Raw genomic sequence first — 17794 nt, 5'->3', positions numbered from 1 at the left:
TAACAGTAATAGAAAGATTTATACAGAGTTGGTTTCAACCCCAGTTCTGATCTCCACTAAAACTGTCACTTGAGGGAGATTATTTAACTTCCCTGAGCCTCAATTTCCCCATCTGGAAAATGAAGATAATAGCATCTATCTCATAAAGTTATCATTAGAATTAAATGAAAACACATGTAATGCAGCTAGATGAATTAAGTGCTTAATAAATGTTCCTTTCATTGTTTTGTTTCATCAAAAGTAAAATAGAAAACCTTGACTAGTCATTGACTCCACAGTATGTATTTTATCTATTTCTTTCACATCCTGGTACATATTTGTCTTGGAATTATATAACCATTGATGACCATAACTTTTTTAAAAGAGTTAATCAATCTTATTAAGCTAGGGAAGTATCCACAGAAGTTACAATGTTTTTTTCTCCCCCGCAGAAGTAAGCCTCAGTGGTAATTTTTAACATAACAGATTCACTCAGTACTTAAAACTGACTCATTCTCTCTCTGGAGCGTGCTTGAGCCTTTCCAGTTTCCTTCCTTCTTCCCCCAGGCATGCCTCCTAAGCTCTAAGTCTAAAGGAGATGTGCCTCTGTAAATTACTCCCTGAGCGCTTTCAGCCCAGCTGGCTCACTTCTTCCATGGTTCACTTCTACCTCTGTGTCTTTCTAAATAAACTTCGCTTGTATTTGGTGGAGGGGGGTATATATCTTAAGATCTAGGGTTCTAGACAGAATCTGAGAGAAACTTCTAACTCATGTCATTTATGCTGAAAGCATTCCGGGTCTTTCTTTAAAATTTGGTCAAAGAAGTTTGATTTTAAATTTCTGTTACTATGTTCTCTGATTTTACATTTTCTTAATTTAATTAGGAATCAGGAAACTGGCATTTTTGATGTATCCATCAAATATTAGTTATTATGTTAAGTATTGATACTTTTACATATTTTATCTCTTACTGTTACAATAATTTTGTTGTGATTGCTGTTCTCATCTCATTTTATAGATGAAGTAATAGACTTAGAAGTTAAATAATTTGGCTAAGGTTATTCAGTCAGTTTGGTGTATATAAAGCAGTTAGTGGTTATGCCAACATTCATGTGTCACTTTTAGCTTAACTAAACTTGGTGCAGGTTAGTAGCAAATACCATGCTTAAAAGAAATGGAAATAGGCCCTGGCTGGTTGGCTCAGTAGTAGAGTGTCGACCCGGCATGTGGACATCCCAGGTTCGATTCCCAGTCAGGGCACCAAGAAGAAGCACCCATCTTCTTCTCCACCCTTCTGCCTCCCTTTTCTCTCTCTCTTTCTCTTCCCCTCCCGCAGCCAAGGCTCCACTGGAGCAAAGTTGGCCCAAGCACTGAGGACGGCTCCATGGCCTCCACCTCAGGCACTAGAATGGCTCTGGTTGTAATGGAGCAACGCCCAAGATGGGTAGAGCATTGCCCCCTAGTGGGCTTGCCGAGTGGATCACGGTCGGGCTGCGAGTCTCTCTGCCTCTGCTTTTCATGTCAGAAAAATACAAAAAAAATGGAGATAAAGAATTTTTTCTTGTATGTATATTAAATTATAGGAAAAATGTGTTATGCATGATGACCAAAGATCTTCTTCCTATAGCTTTTTTCCCTTTGTTCCACCCCATTTCTACCCATTTTTAAGTAATTCAAACAGAATTGCAGCTTTGTTTCTACTCCATCTTATTTTCTATTTGTCAGACTGTAACATCTCATTTAATGTTATGGTCTGACAAACAAAAATAAAAAAATTTTTAATTTTTGTTTAAAATTCAAAATGTATGTGATAGATTGAGAAAGAATGTCTGCCTATCAATTGAAGAAAACGTGACAAAGAAGAAAGCAAGTGACAGGTATTTTACCTGTTATAGGGACTAAATTGTTATGGAAAGGTCTTTATTTGTAATCAGAAGCAAAAATGGTTATAATGCAGTTTCATTCCAGAAATGTATTTAAATTCACCCATGTTTTCTGATTTAACATAAAAAAATAAATAAAAATAAGATGCAAGCAAACAGTTTGTGTGTAGCTGTGACCTTGTAAGAAAACCAGGAGACTATATACAGTGAAATTTAGAATAACTGCAGGAATTTGGAGAAATGTCTTCTGCCTGTTATTTACCTATATATTATATTTTATCCCATCTCTGGGTTCTTCCTGACCCCATTAGATCAACTTACCAGAGCTTTATGAAGTCAAATAATCTGAAGAAGGAGGTACTACTTAATGACTGTTACCCTAAATACTGAACTCATAAACTGAGCAAATATTTTTTTGATTCACTGCTTTATTGTATGCCCTTCATTCCCATTATCTGTCCCCCTGAAAGTCTGTGCAGTAGCTGTCTTCAGGATGCTACAAGTCAAGCCTCCTTGTTGCAGAACTTCAGGGAGCAGAGTGCTGTCTGTTGGCCCCCTGGAAAGGTTCAAGGCTGTGAATGGGCTTGCATCTTGTGTTCTGTCAGTTTCAGATGACTGTCTTCTTACTCTCATTGTTCATAGTAATGGAAATTTGTAGATAAAATGTTATTCCTTTATTCTTCCTAATCTTTTCCACTGGGATTTTTATATCCAAGTGCACTTATGACCTTGTTAAGAGGAAACCAAAAGAGAGCATACATAATGCCTTTGTTCCATCCCCACTTATGATCTCCATTTCATCAATTTTCAAACAAAACTGTACACTTACACATCTGTGCCTTTTCTGTTTCCTGTACTGTTCTTTAACTTATTTCCCCAGGCAACTTCTCCCATATTGCAGTTTTGGTTCCTATTCTAGGTGTTTAAACTGGATGGAAGGGGTGGTATAGGAATCTGTTTTGGGGGGAAAGTTTTATAAGGTGCTTTGTTTAACAGTCATTTATTCGACCTCCATCATCATAACATTGGAGGGGGACTCTTGTACAGTCCAGAGTCTACCTTGAAGATCACTCCACACATTTCAACAGTCATGGATTAATGCCCAGTATGTCCTAGAGATTAGAATAGATGCCCAGTATGCTCTAGTCATTGCTTTGAGGTTATTTACAATGTGATCCTTTATCAAAGCAGAAATCATGGTCTTTTATAAATAGTAAACCCCAAAAGTCCATCAGAAATTACCCCTTCTTTTTAAAATCTTTTAAGGAACCCTCACCAGTAGCCTAATTTCTTGAAAAAAATGTCCTAAGGGTTCATCTGAACTGGAGTTCTAACCTTAGCCTTGAGGAATTGCTTAGAAACTGAGCCAGCTTCAGCATATAGCTGGTAAAATGGCTTATTGGAGAGGAATCTGAGGCATCTGATTGCTTCATAATGTATCAGAACCTTGATTTTTTTAGTGATTTCAAACACGAACTCAGCAGAGTGAAAGATCTTATTCAAATATATCAGAGGAAACTCAGCCAATAATACAGGGTGGGACAAAGTAGGTTTACAGTTGTGCGTACATGAAACAATTTATTCTTACATCACTAATTACAGTACTTGTTATTTCCATGTGAATAACTGTAACTCTGCTTTTGCACCCCGTGCACAGTCGTGACTTGCTGGCTCCACAGGCAGTCAGTCTCCAGTGGTCTCCTCCTTGCTCTCTCCTAGCGTCCAGGTTGAGAGGACCCAACTTCTCTTTTTATTTCACAGCCATTTTTTTCCCCGTGGAGGCGGGAAGATAGAGGAAAAGATGCCAACTTTGCTCTACTTTTTTTTCTTCTAGATAGCTGTTACTACTTTGCTTTTCATGATGCATTTGTTTATCTGGTCCTACTGTGCAAATCAAAGTATTACATAGGTTTGTCTATGGCAGAGTGGGGTACTTTTGCTATATAACTCCAGCTGTAGCTAAATATAGTGTATATGGTGAACATTAGCGCATATAACTAGCTTGCTAGCATAATATGATCTTTGAGAGGACTGTGTCAACTTTTTGATCTGTAGAATGACAGAAGCTACATTTGATACTCTTCGACTCTGGTTAATAATCCTGCTGTGTGCATTACGGTTGGCCATGATGCGTAGTCACCTGCAAGCTTACTTAAACTTAGCCCAGAAATGTGTGGATCAGATGAAGAAAGAAGCAGGGCGCATAAGTATGGTTGAATTACAGAAAATGGTAAGTTTATACTGTAGTTAAAATGAAAAATGGTAAATAATGTGCTGTAAGACAAAAAAGAATTTGGTTTTTCTTTAACAGATTGTAATTTTATTTTCTATTTCTTATTGTAAGTAAATGGGATAATTTTATACAGACATCAAAGAGCCCTTGATCTGATTTTGGTGCTAAATGAAGAAAAAATCTTAGTTCTTCTTCCTGCCTTCAGTACTTTAAGTCTCATAAAGTTGTGTGGTGTGAAGCTGTGGTATGCCTGCTGTTGCTAAAATGAGACCCCTGATTGATTTGAAAGACATTACAATACGTTGTCCAGCCCTTATGAATTAAGGAGTAGGAATTATTGATTTTAGTGACTACATTTATTCTATTTAATATTATTTTAAGAATTGAACATGAAAAATGAATATTTAACTTAATGGGGATTACAGAGAAAGAAAGTGCTAGGAATCCATACACCATTGTAGTGGACTGGACCTAGCCTGGCCATGTCTTTTATTTTTTTAATGTTTATTTTATTGATTTTAGAGAGAGGAAGGGAGAGAGAGAGAGAGAGAGAGAGAGATGGGAACATCAAAATGTTACTGAGTGGGCCCTAACCCAGCAATCTCTGTGCTTTGGGACAATGCTCTAACCAACCAAGCTATCCAGCCAGGGCACCTGATCATGTCTTTATTTTTTATTTCATATTTTTTTAGAGATTTGGTATTAGGTCCCCTATTTTTTACTCTGATTTATAAATCAGGAGTGTTTATCAAGATTCAACTTTTTTTCTTTTTCCTCTTACATATTTTCATACTCTATAGTATGACCTCAGTTGAATATGTTCATATAGATGGGGAGTTAATACTTCTATTTATTCAGGGTTTATGCACTTATGTGACCCACCTGCTATTGTTAGTTTTTTTTTTTAGATGTCTGTCTTTATTTTATCATTTTGTTTTATACATATTTGGAATGTATGTGAATATATACCATTTGAATTTTAGTGGTTATTTTTCTAATTTATATTTATCACAAGAGTTTTATAAAGGAAATTATTTAATATTTTCACATTTCAAAATACTTATATTTAAATTGAGCCTTTTTGAAGTCAGTTTAGGGGCATTTATAATTTACAAACTTACTATTTAATTTCTTTTCCATGAAAGGATTACTTACTCTTAAACAGTTCAGTTTGACAATTATTTGAAAGTTTTTTTCATTCATAATATGTCAGCCATATTAGACACTTAAGAATGTTGTTGGTTGCAGGTGGCTCGAGTCTTTTATTACCTTTGTGTCATTGCGCTGCAGTATGTGGCACCTCTGGTCATGCTGCTCCACACAACTCTGCTTTTGAAAACACTAGGTAGGCATGCCCTGGCAACTGGGAGGGTCGTTTTACCTTCTACCTGTAACTAATGCTTCTAGTACCAACAAAGAAATATTCTTAAAATTGTTTCTCTCTTTAAAAGTTTGAAGAGGAAACATGGGAAACTTAGCTTTAGAACTGGATTTCTCATTTTTATTATGAAAACTGAGGCCCATATGGTTTTATGTTATGCTTTACTTATAAAAACTGTTTACTAAAGGTTAATTCCCAAATTTACTGAATAACTTGAGTGAGCACTGCTGATCTTAGTTATTTTGTGTTATGAAAGGACTCTTTAAGGTTTTTTTAGTGCCTAACATTGAAATTATTACAGGATACTTGTAAACTTACATGAATTACAGAATCCTTTTGGTGAGTCTATTTTATAGATAACTTATGTTGAAACTTAGCTTATGTTCTGCATGGAAGAACAAAGTTCTATAAGTCTGTTTACTATGGTGCCCAGTCCCTGTGCGGTGCTGTTCAAGAACATTATTACCCATTATTGTATCGACCCTCTTCCTTGGTGCCAGTGTGAGGATGTAAGAAACTAAAGGAACTAAAAGTATTTGGGTGGCTTAGTAGATGCCATAGAGCTGAGAGATGGAAGTGCCCTTTAGGAACCTATGGAACATGGCAGAATAGCTCAGTTGTAGATGATGTGATTCAGATCGTATTCAGCATTGGACAGTATATGATGAAAACATTTCTTGAAGCTATTAATATAGCCTCTCACATTGAAATCATAGATAATTTCTGAGAAATTTATTTTGATATTCTAGAGGAAGAAAAGATTTCTAAGAAGTTATTAAGTCTGTCCCTCTCACTCCATGGAGATAGTTGATTCATGTATTATATAAAGGAAAAATTGCTTTTATTATTTTAGAAGATTTTAGAGCAATTATTAAAAGTAAATTAGACTTGTAGCTTTTATGTGTACCTTTAATGATGAGGGCAGATTATAATCTGGTCAAGTTAAATAAAATTTTTATTAGGTATGTCAAAAGATTATTTTTTACTGTATTTTTAACAAAATATTTTATTGTGTCACTAAAATTCTTGTTTTTAATTCCAAATGTAAGTTAAAGAATTTATTATTTTTAAGAAGAAGCTTTGGACTCAGTTGCTCTTCAACTTTTATTTGTGTCTTGAATTTCTAGGTAATCATTCCTGGGGTGTTTATCCAGAATCTCTCTCTGCCTTGCCAGTGGATAATAATGTACCCTCCAATTCGGTTCATTCGGAATTGCCATCTGCTGACGGGAAGATGAAGGTAACTGTTACACAAATCACAGTGGCACTGAGCAGCTTAAAGAACATTTTCACTCCCCTGCTTTTTCGAGGACTTCTGTCTTTTCTAACCTGGTGGATTGCTGCTTGCCTCTTTTCTACAAGCCTTTTTGGGCTTTTCTATCACCAGTATCTCACTGTGGCATGAATCTCGGTTAAGAAAAAAAGGATATCCAAGCCACACTTTGGATTCAAATGGTTGTGCCCTTGAAGGACTGACAAAAAATAAAAATAAAAAAATAAAATAAAACAGAAGAAAGCCAATACAAAGGAAAAGGAAACATATCAGAATATCTTGCTTGAAATGCTTCCTCTGTATTCTCAGGGTGAATTAATGGTATACTATGTAAAATTACACAATAGATTGTTAACTGCTATACTGTGGCATTGGAAATTTTAACTCCTTGTATTAACTGATATGAGAGGGCTATCTACAAGGATAATACTTCTGATTACCTTGGTTTACAGAAACCTCTGAGACAGTCTTTGAAACTTTTCACGTGACTTGTTATTGATTGCTCTTAATGGCATTAAGGTACTGTTACTGTTCATGTGGCTGCCTATAGAACATTCTTCAAACTGAGCCATGTTTTAGAGGATGTAAAGGAGCTAAGGTTGCTTCTGTTGGTAATAATATTAGTCACTCTTCAAACAACAGTAACAGAAAAATCCAACAGAAAGGAAGAAATTGCTGCTGTATATTACAGTAAAGAAAGCTGCATAGTAATTTTAAATTTAATGGAGATGTACATGCTTGATAGCTACAAGTACTGCTGCTTGAGAGTAGCAAGAGTATTGTTTTCAAATGTATTTTATCCAACTTGAGGTATCTTTTAAAAGGACTGGCTGTAATGAACATTTGCAATCTTGCTGTTAGGTTTGGGCATCCCATATTTTATTTTATGATCCTAAATGGTTCTGTATAATAATCTAAATATATTTATCAATATTGACCAGACTTTAAAAATTTACTTTGTAATCCTACTGACTACCCTGTATGTATTATATATATTATATATTAAATATATAATATATTGAAATTATAAAAGATGAAAATATTGGATCCTTATAATATTTTAAGTTGCTGAATGTATATTAAAACCTTATTGAATAAGATGTATTTGTATCTAGAAATTATCTTTTTGGAATGAGATTAAAATTCATTTTGAAAGTTGATTAGAGCAAGCAATTTATTTATTTTGTCTGTATGAGGGTAGTTATATTTTATAAATATTTAGGAGATTTCTCCCAAATGAAAATTTCTTTTTCTGTCATTTTCAAAATCTTTCCCACTCTAAACAAGTCTAGAATTAAATCTGTGTTAAATGGGACTTCTTTTACATTTTTAGTGTCCAGAATTAGAAATGTTTAGAAATGTTAAATTTTTATTTTATAGTTTATAGATCAAAAAGTGGGGTGATTTGATTGAAAATTTAAACAAAATGAAAATAATATATAATAATGTTATTTTTAATGCTTTTTATGTCTAAAACCCAAAATGAAGTGTTATATTGATAGTTATAAAGGGAATGAATATGAGATAAATAGATTTGTTTTTTTCTAACAAATAGTAGAATTTATAAATAAATATTCTTTCACATAATTGTCTTTAGAGGCTATATATTATGTTTCAGTTCTGTTGTTACTATTGAAAGCAATTTTGAAACTTCTTTTGGAATTTTTTTTTTTTTTTACAGAGACAGAGAGAGGGATAGTTAGGGACAGACAGACAGGAACAGAGAGAGATGAGAAGCATCAATCATTAGTTTTTTGTTGCGACATCTTAGTTGTTCATTGATTGCTTTCTCATATGTGCCTTGACTATGGGGCTACAGCAGACCGAGTAACCCCTTGCTCAAGCCAGCGACCTTGGGTCCAAGCTGGTGAGCTTTTGCTCAAACCAGATGAGCCCATGCTCAAGCTGGAGACCTCGGGGTCTCGAACCTGGGTCCTCCGCATCCCAGTTTGACGCTCTATCCACTGCGCCACTGTCTGGTCAGGCTGGAATAACTCTCAAAGTTTATAGTTCACTTTCATTTGAATAATCTCAGTACAGAAAAATTCTGTATTTTAGTGTAGATTAAATACTTTAGAAATAGCCTGACCTGGTGGTGGCGCAGTGGATAGAGCGTCGGACTGGGATGCGGAAGGACCCAGGTTCGAGACCCCGAGGTCGCCAGCTTGAGTGCGGGCTCATCTGGTTTGAGCGAGGCTCACAAGCTTGGATCCAAGGTCGCTGGCTCCAGCAAGGGGTTGCTCGGTCTGATGAAGGCCTGCGGTCAAGGCACATGTGAGAAAGCAATCAATGAACAACTAAGGTGTTGCAACGCGCAATGAAAAACTAATGATTGATGCTTATCTCATCTCTCTCCGTTCCTGTCTGTCTGTCCCTGTCTATCCCTCTCTCTGACTCACTCTCTGTCTCTGTAAAAAATAAATAAAGAAAGAAAGAAATAAAATCTTAAAAAAATACTTTGGAAATAGCTGATATTTTAAAAGACTGAATAAGAAGTGCTTAAGTTGGATAAAACTCTTTAGTTGACATAAATTGTGGATATAGCCTAATGACTTAATTTGTATTTCTAAAAGAAGCATTCCACATGTACCTTGAGATATATTAGCATCACTAAAAGAAGTATCTTATAATAATATTACAACGAAGTATAACATTTATTTTGTAGTGAAAGTTCTCACATGTTGGACTTGAATCTCACCTGGTATAAATAGCCATTTTTATTAAAGAACTAGATCTTAAAAATTGTTACTAAAGTTATTATTTTGAGTTTCAAAGATTGTACAATGGATTTATGTGGTAAAAAAGACATAGCATTCATTATTGGGTGGAATAACGTGTTTCTAAAATACTATTTTCTTTTTTGTTTCTTTTCTTTCTTTTTGTATGAGAGAGAAACTGGAAGAGAGAGATGAGAAGCATCAGCTCATAGTTGCGGCACTTTAGTTGTTCATCAATTGATCCCATGCTCAAGCTGGCAATCCTGCACTCAAGCAGGATAAGCCTGCACTCAAGCTGGCGACCTCAGGGTTTCGAACCTGGGACCTCAGAATCCCATGTCAACACTTTATACACTATGCCACCATGGGTCAGGCTAAAATACAATTTTTTTTTTAGCAAGAGAGACAGAGAGAGGGACAGATAGGCAGGAAGGGAGAGAGATGAGAAGCATCAGTTCTTTGTTGTGGCTCCTTAGTTGTTCCTTGGTTGTTTTCTCATATGTGCCTTGACGGGGGTAGGGGTCTACAGCAGAACAAATGACCCTTTGCTCAAGCCAGCCAGCGACCTTGGACTTCAAGCCAGAGACCATTGGGCTCTAGCCAGTGACTCAAGCTTGGTGAGCCTGCGCTCAAGCTGGCAACCTCACAGCTTCAAACCCGGTTCCTCCAAGTTCCAGTCCAACGCTCTATCCACTGAGCCACCACCTGATCAGGCCAGGCTAAAATACTATTCATATACTCTTTTTAAGTTTGAATTCTCCCTGACTATACTGATTTTATATAAGCTGGACATTAAGTAATGGGTTTGGTTTAGTTTTCTTTCTTTTTTATTAGCCTTTCAAAGCAAATTGAAGAGAATGATGGTTATAGCTACTAACTTGTTTGTTTATATGCATTTAGCCTTTGCACCAATAATGATGTTAAGTATAAAAGGGTTTGTACTTTGTGTAAATAAAATAATATATTTTAATTGAGATATAATTGACATATAATATTGTATTAGTTTTGGGTCTACAACATGATGATTTGATATATGTATGTGTATTGCAAAATTATTCCAAATATTTTAATAGCCTAAATTAGAATTTAGTAGAATTTTTTTATATCAGGCTCTAGTCAATGTAATATGCTTCAACAGAGAGTTACTTTTAGTATATACTTTTTTCCCAAATTAACTAAGAATCTTTATAATCTTATTTCATATGATTTATGGAATTTTATTTGATAATTTGTTAGTTTTCTTCCCCCTCCCTGCCCATTTCACTATAAAAATCTGAGCTCTGTTCTCCCTCCAACCCCCTGGTTTGTCTGAAATGAAAAGCATATAATTTTACCCTAATATCTGTATGCATATGGATTATCTTTGGTATTTTCCTCAGAATTCCAATTGCTATATCTAAACGACCAGTGCATTTAGGTAGAATGGGCTCATTGTCTTATTAATGTTTCTGATATAAGTGTCATTGATAAAATACCGACATTTTTTCTTGACTTATGATTCAGAAAGATATTCATCCATTAATGGAATTGATAGGTCCAAGAAGCAATAACTAGAATTCATTATGAAATATAAATGGAACTTTAGTGGATAGAGTTTATTCTTTCAAGTGAAAGATTAAATTCTCAGTACTGGAAAGCATATGGTCTCAACATTCTCTGAATTCATACACACTTTCTGAGCCATCTCATAATTGAAAATGGTCTACCATGGTATATGGCTCTATTCAGCAAAAGAAAACTAAGTGATTTTGAATGTGTATCATCTTGTGTCCTCACAGAGCTCCAGCTGACTTAAAGAATCAGACTTAAACACACTTGTGATCCTAGAGCTTGAACCCAATATCTTGTCATCTTTTAACTCCCCTCATCTCATTATGTCTGTACCTTGGGTTTATAGTTGAGCTGGTTGTATGCCATGAGTACTCTGACATGGATACTCTAAGGCAGAGGTCCCCAAACTTTTTACACAGGGGGCCAGTTCACTGTCCCTCAGACCGTCGGAGGGCCGGACTATAAAAAAAAAAACTATGAACAAATCCCTATGCACATTGCACATATCTTATTTTAAAGTGAAAAAAACAAAACAGGAACAAATACAATATTTAAAATAAAGAACAAGTAAATTTAAATCAACAAACTGACCAGTATTTCAATGGGAACTATGCTCCTCTCACTGACCACCAATGAAAGAGGTGCCCCTTCCAGAAGTGTGGCAGGGGCCGGATAAATGGCCTCAGGGGGCCACATGCGGCCCGCTGGCCATAGTTTGGGGACCCCTGCTCTAAGGATAGTGAAAAGGCTAATGCAAATCTTTCTCTTCTTTCAAATGGTAAAGGTTCTCACTTTTCTTGTTTGTTTGTTTGTTTGTTTTATAAGAAAAAAGAAACCACCATACTTTCTTGCATAATGGTTGTACTACTTTACATTCCCACCAACAGTGTATGAGGGTTCCTTTTTCTCCACAGCCTCTCCAACATTTGCTATTACCTGTCTTGCTAATAACAGCTAATCTAACAGGTGTGAGGTGGTATCACATTGCAGTTTTGATTTGCATTTCTCTAATAACTAACGAAGATGAGCATCTTTTCATATATCTGTTGGCCATTTGTATTTCTTCCTGGGAGAAGTGTCTGTTCATGTCCTCTTCCCATTTTTTTATTGGATTGTTTGTTTGTTGTTGAGTTTTATGAGTTCTTTGTATATTTTGGGTATTATACCCTTATCTGAGCTGTTGTTTGAAAATATCATTTCCCATTTAGTTGGCTTTCTGTTTATTTTGTTATCAGTTTCTCTTGCTGAGCAAAAACTTCTTAGTCTGATGTAGTCCCAGTCATTAATTTTTGCCTTCACTTCTCTTGCCTTTGGAGTCAAATTCATAAAATGCTCTTTAAAACCCAGGTCCATGAGTTGAGTACCTATGTCTTCTTCTATGTACTTTATTGTTTCAGGTCTTATGTTTAGATCTTTGATCCATTTTGAGTTAATTTTAGTACAGGGGGACAAACTGTAGTCCAGTTTCATTCTTTTGCATGTGGCTTTCCAGTTTTCCCAGCACCATTTATTGAAGAGGCTTTCTTTTCTCCATTGTGTGTTGTTGGCCCCTTTATCAAAAATTATTTGACTATATATATGTGGTTTTATTTCTGGACTTTCTATTCTGTTCCATTGGTCTTAGTGTCTATTTTTCTGCCAATACCATGCTGTTTTTATTGTCGTGGCCCTATAATATAGTTTGAAGTCAGGTATTGTAATGCCCCCAGCTTCATTCTTTTTCTTTAGGATTGCTTTGGCTATTCAGGGTTTTTTATAGTTCCAAATAAATCTGATGATTTTTTGCTCTATTTCTTTAAAAAATGTCATTGGAATTTTGATGGGAATTGCATTAAATTTGTATATTGCTTTGGGTAATATGGCCATCTTGATTATATTTATTCTTCCTAACCAAGAACAAGGTATATTCTTCCATCTCATTATATCTTTTTCGATTTTCCTTAACAATGGTTTATAGTTTTCATTATATAAGTCCTTTACATTCTTTGTTATGATTATTCCTAAGTATTTTATTTTTTTTGTTGCAATCGTGAAGGGGATTATTCTTTTGAGTTCGTTCTCAGTTGTTTCATTGTTGGCATATAGAAAGGCTATTGACTTCTGTAAATTTTGTATCCTGCAACCTTACTGTATTGGCTTATTGTTTCTAGTAGTCTTTTTGTGGATTCTTTGGGGGTTTCGATGTATAGGATCATATCATCTGCAAAAAGTGATACCTTTACTTCTTCTTTTCCAGACATAGCTTGTATATATGCTTGTCTTCTCTTGCTGAGAGACTCCTTTTAATTATAAACTGTTTATGTTGGATGGGCCTGTCTTTAGTGGGTCAGAGAATTTGTATTTTTTTATTCCATTGGCTGGTTGGTTGATTGGTTGGTTGGTTTTTTGTCTCTATATGGTTATTCCCTTCTTTTCTCTCATTTGGCAAAATACTACATTTTATAAAACTAAGTAGCAGGATAATTTTGTAGACAATGTTAAGACTCAGGTATCTCATTTCTGCCTGCAATTAGCTACTTTTTGCACTTACTAGGTATTCAACCTATACTAATTAAATAGAAGTGAATTATCACTATTGCCTCAGTTTCATCATGTTAAAATACAGTTTTCATTAAATATAAGGGTATATATTTCAATATTAGCTGTTGATTTCTCCTTGTGTTACCATGAGAAAAATGGAATAACTATTTTTGGCTTCAGGAATGGTTATAGATCACGTTAAAGACATTTATTTTTAATAAAATAAAATAACTTCACAAAGAGTTTTTTCAAGGAATATTTTTGTTTGTACTCATTTTATCATTGTTCAGTAAATATTTGAGTACCTATCATGTTCCAGAAACTTCCCTAGATATAACAATAAATAAAACATGAAAATTCCTGCCCTCCAGGAACTAAAAATCTAGTGAGTGAATGCAGATACTAAACAAAAATATATGTGAGTGAAATATAGGGTAGTTCACTGGTCAACAGAATACCCTGAATTGCTTGGAATCTGCTAGTTTGAAGTCACAAAAGGACTTTTTTAAAAGATAAATGATATACAGGATTAGCATAAGTAGGTTCGTAGTTATTTGTTTGGAAGATACTACAATAATAAATAATAATACAAGAATAAATTCTGTGTTTCATGCATTCACAACTGTAAACCTGCTTTTGCCCACCCATGTATGATCCTCTGTTCGGTTGGGTTATTGGACAGGAAGGATGAGAACCTTTGAATTAAGTGCTGTTTGGTTGCTAAAACGTTCAACAAGTATAATCTCACTTTTTAAATTTATTTGGACATGTTTACATTTTATTTTATTTCAGTAGAAAGTTGAAAGACTCAAACAGTTTTAAAAGAGTTGTAACACCTAGGTTAATATGATATGTCTATTTGGCAGACAGATTTTTCCTACTGCTCTTTAATCTGTCAAATAATCTGTTATGCAAAGATAATTACACAAAGGATAACATGGCTGAGGACAAATTATGATAACGTCAACAGTTTAACTCTGTGACAGTTTTAGTATATTAAGTACCCATTACTGAAACGTTAAAAATGAGACAGACCCATAGAGAGCAGGCCGATTGCTGTCTGTTGGGGGGGTATGAGGGCATGGAGGGGTGGAGGGATGGAGTAAAAAAGAACAACATACTCATGGATATGGACAGCGGTGTGATGAGGGGTGGAGGGCGACGGAGGAGGGATGGGGGTAAATGGGGATGGATGGAGACTTGACTTGGGGGAGTGAACACACATTGGAATTACTTCAGATAAATAGCAATGATAAGATATAGATAGGAATTACTGTAATTATGTTTATATATATTTATTTGTTCTTTTTTTCTATTTTTAACAGTTTCTTGGAGCATGAAGTGGATTTTTTTTCCACATACTTAAATTTTTATTATTATAGTAAGTGGTTAGCATACCTGTTTTGGGTAAGTGGCTGATGTCTGAAATTGATAATCTGTCAACTGAATAGTCTGTTGAAACCAAATAACAACATTCGGGAAAGAACTGAATTATAGATACAAACCAAAAAGCTTTATTTAAAATTTTTAATTATTAAAATTTTTTAAATTTAGTAATAAAATTTTAAAAACAGCATTGCAACAGAGTCATCTTAACTATTGGCACAAGACTAGTTGGACATTCACAGTATTTTTTCTTTATTGAACATTTATTGGTGCTCTCAACTATCGTATATTATTAAATTAAGGAGTACTCACAAACTATTTACTTTTCTTTTAATTTATTTCTCCTTTTTATTGAATTTTTGGGCGACACTGGTTAACATACAGGTTTCAGACGTAGAATTCCACAACACTTCATCTGTACACTGTATTGCATGTTCACCACCTCAAGTCAAGTCTGTCCATCACCACTTAAACCCTTTACCTTCCTCCCCCCTTCCACCCCCTCCCCACGGCCCCTCGCACCCCTCTTCGCAGCCACTACACTGTTGTCTGTGTCCATGAGTTTTTATCTTTCCTTTTTTTGCCAATCTCACCACCATCCCCAACCCCCCAGCTCTGACCTCCAATAATCCCTAAATCATACTATACACAAAAATTAATTCAAGGGTGAAGACCATATATCTCATTGCAAAAGCTAAACCTGTAGAGTTTTTAGAGATTATAAGAGAATATTGGGTAACTTTAGGCATTGACAAAGGTATCTTCAGACACAGCAATAATTCTGAAATTTAATAATAAATGATTTCATAGAAATTAAAAACTTCTGCTCATTAATAAAGCTGTTAAGAAAATAAGATGTCATTTTTTTGGATAAAATACTTGGAAAACATGAGAGAAAAAAAACTTGTTCTGGATATACAAAGAGCTACCAAAAACAAATTAAAGAATGAGCAAAAAATTTAAATAGATAGTTCACAGTTGACCAAAAAGCCCAATACAAGGTGCTCGGCCTCCAGTAATTTTAATACAGTGATCCTTCTTATTACAGTTTTCTTTTATTCGTGTAGAAGTTCATTGAAGTTCTTAGATTATTTGGTTTTTATCTCAGGTTGCATGAAAGACTAATTTTTCCATTCTGAGGAAAGAAGTAAAAATGCAGTTGCAATGCATTCTTGGATTTTTTGACAGCTCTTTCTATAGAAAAATGTGGTGAAAGAGAAGGGTGCTAGATTTTTTTTTTTTTTTTTTTTTTTTTGTATTTTTCTGAAGCTGGAAACGGGGAGAGACAGTCAGACAGACTCCCGCATGCGCCCGACCGGGATCCACCCGGCACGCCCACCAGGGGCCACGCTCTGCCCACCAGGGGGCGATGCTCTGCCGTGACCAGAGCCACTATAGCACCTGGGGCAGAGGCCAAGGAGCCATCCCCAGCGCCTGGGCCATCTTTGTTCCAATGGAGCCTTGGCTGCGGGAGGGGAAGAGAGACAGAGAGGAAGGAGGGAGAGGGGGGTGGAGAAGCAAATGGGCGCTTCTCCTATGTGCCCTGGCCGGGAATCGAACCCAGGTCCCCCGCACTCCAGGCCGATGCTCTACTGCTGAGCCAACTGGCCAGGGCCAAGGGTGCTAGATTTTTAAAAGTTAGATGGTTACATAAAATGTTAAATGATAGAATTAACTAGATTAAACATAGAAAGCTTTCTAATTACATAATCAGACATACAATAAATTTGATAGTAGGTTTTTTTGCCTCTTTAAATGTTGATTATGCTTGGCCCTGGCCAGTTGGCTCAGTGGTAGAGCGTCGGCCTGGCGTGCAGAAGTCCCGGGTTCGATTCCCGGCCAGGGCACACAGGAGAGGCGCCCATCTGCTTCTCCACCCCTCCCCCTCTCCTTCCTCTCTGTCTCTCTCTTCCCCTCCTGCAGCGAGGCTCCATTGGAGCAGAGATGGCCCGGGCGCTGGGGATGGCTCCTTGGCCTCTGCCCCAGGCACTAGAGTGGCTCTGGTCTCGACAGAGCGACACCCTGGAGGGGCAGAGCATCGCCCCCTGGTGGGCGTGCCGGGTGGATCCCGGTCGGGCGCGTGCGGGAGTCTGTCTGACTGTCTCTCCCCGTTTCCAGCTTCATTAAAAAAAAAAAATTTTTTTTGATTATGCTTGAGAATATCAAAAGGGCTTGGCCGAAGCAGTGGGTTTTAGTTTAGCATTTTAGGTGGCATTTTAGCACTTTCTGGTCTTGTCATTTAAAAGATTTTTATCTCACTAAATTTAATTTCTACCACAACTCATTAAGAATCTATTCACCTTTTTTTTCTGTTTTTCTCCTCCCTGTTTCATTTTGGATAGTTTTTATTGCTATATCTTGAAAGTCACTCTTTTTTTTTAACAGTATCAAATCTGGTGGTCATTTTATCCAGTGTATTTTTTATCTGAGACCTTTATTTTTAATTGCTAGTAGTTCAATTTATGTCTTTATTTACTCATCTTTCTCCTTAACATGTTTATACTTTTCTTTACTTTCTTGAACATATTCAATAGAAGATATATATGTATAATAGCTGATACATTGTCCTTGTCTACCAATTTTATCTTCTCTGTCATTTTGGAACTGTGTCTATTGACAGATTTTTCTTCTCATTGTGGGTTTTATTTTCCTGCTTTTTTGTATTCCTGAAAACCTTTGTATGCTAGGCACTGAAGTTTGCCTTGTTAGGTACTGGATATTTTTGTATTTTTTTAAAATATTCCTGAGCTTTGTTCTGTAATACAGTTAGGTTACATATGAAAGAGTTTTGATTCCCTCGAGGCTTGCTCTGAAGATGAGAGCAGCTTTTAATTGAGTTAAGTATTGCCCACTACTGAAGAAATGCCCTT

The 17794-nt window shown here is 35.9% G+C and overlaps 1 protein-coding gene across 3 annotated transcripts in view; it reads left to right on the top strand.

Annotated features, from left to right (window-relative positions):
• The window catches only part of TMEM161B (transmembrane protein 161B), an 89062-nt gene extending 81215 nt beyond the window's left edge, over positions 1–7847 (top strand). The window contains exons 9-11 of one of the 3 annotated variants that reach the window (XM_066381804.1): positions 3919–4093; positions 5345–5441; positions 6605–7847. In XM_066381804.1, the coding sequence (XP_066237901.1) occupies positions 3919–4093; positions 5345–5441; positions 6605–6882 (550 nt within the window). In that variant the 3' untranslated portion in view covers positions 6883–7847. The remainder of the gene's footprint in view (positions 1–3918; positions 4094–5344; positions 5442–6604) is intronic. The other 2 variants (XM_066381803.1, XM_066381805.1) reach the window with 2 other exon arrangements.
• The last annotated feature ends 9947 nt before the right edge of the window (positions 7848–17794 follow it).

The sequence above is a fragment of the Saccopteryx leptura genome, chromosome 4 (assembly GCF_036850995.1).
Source record: "Saccopteryx leptura isolate mSacLep1 chromosome 4, mSacLep1_pri_phased_curated, whole genome shotgun sequence".
In the NCBI taxonomy this organism is placed as follows: Eukaryota; Metazoa; Chordata; class Mammalia; order Chiroptera; family Emballonuridae; genus Saccopteryx; species Saccopteryx leptura.
The sequence above is the reverse complement of the archived record's forward strand: the minus strand, read 5'-3'. Positions and strand labels throughout refer to the sequence as shown.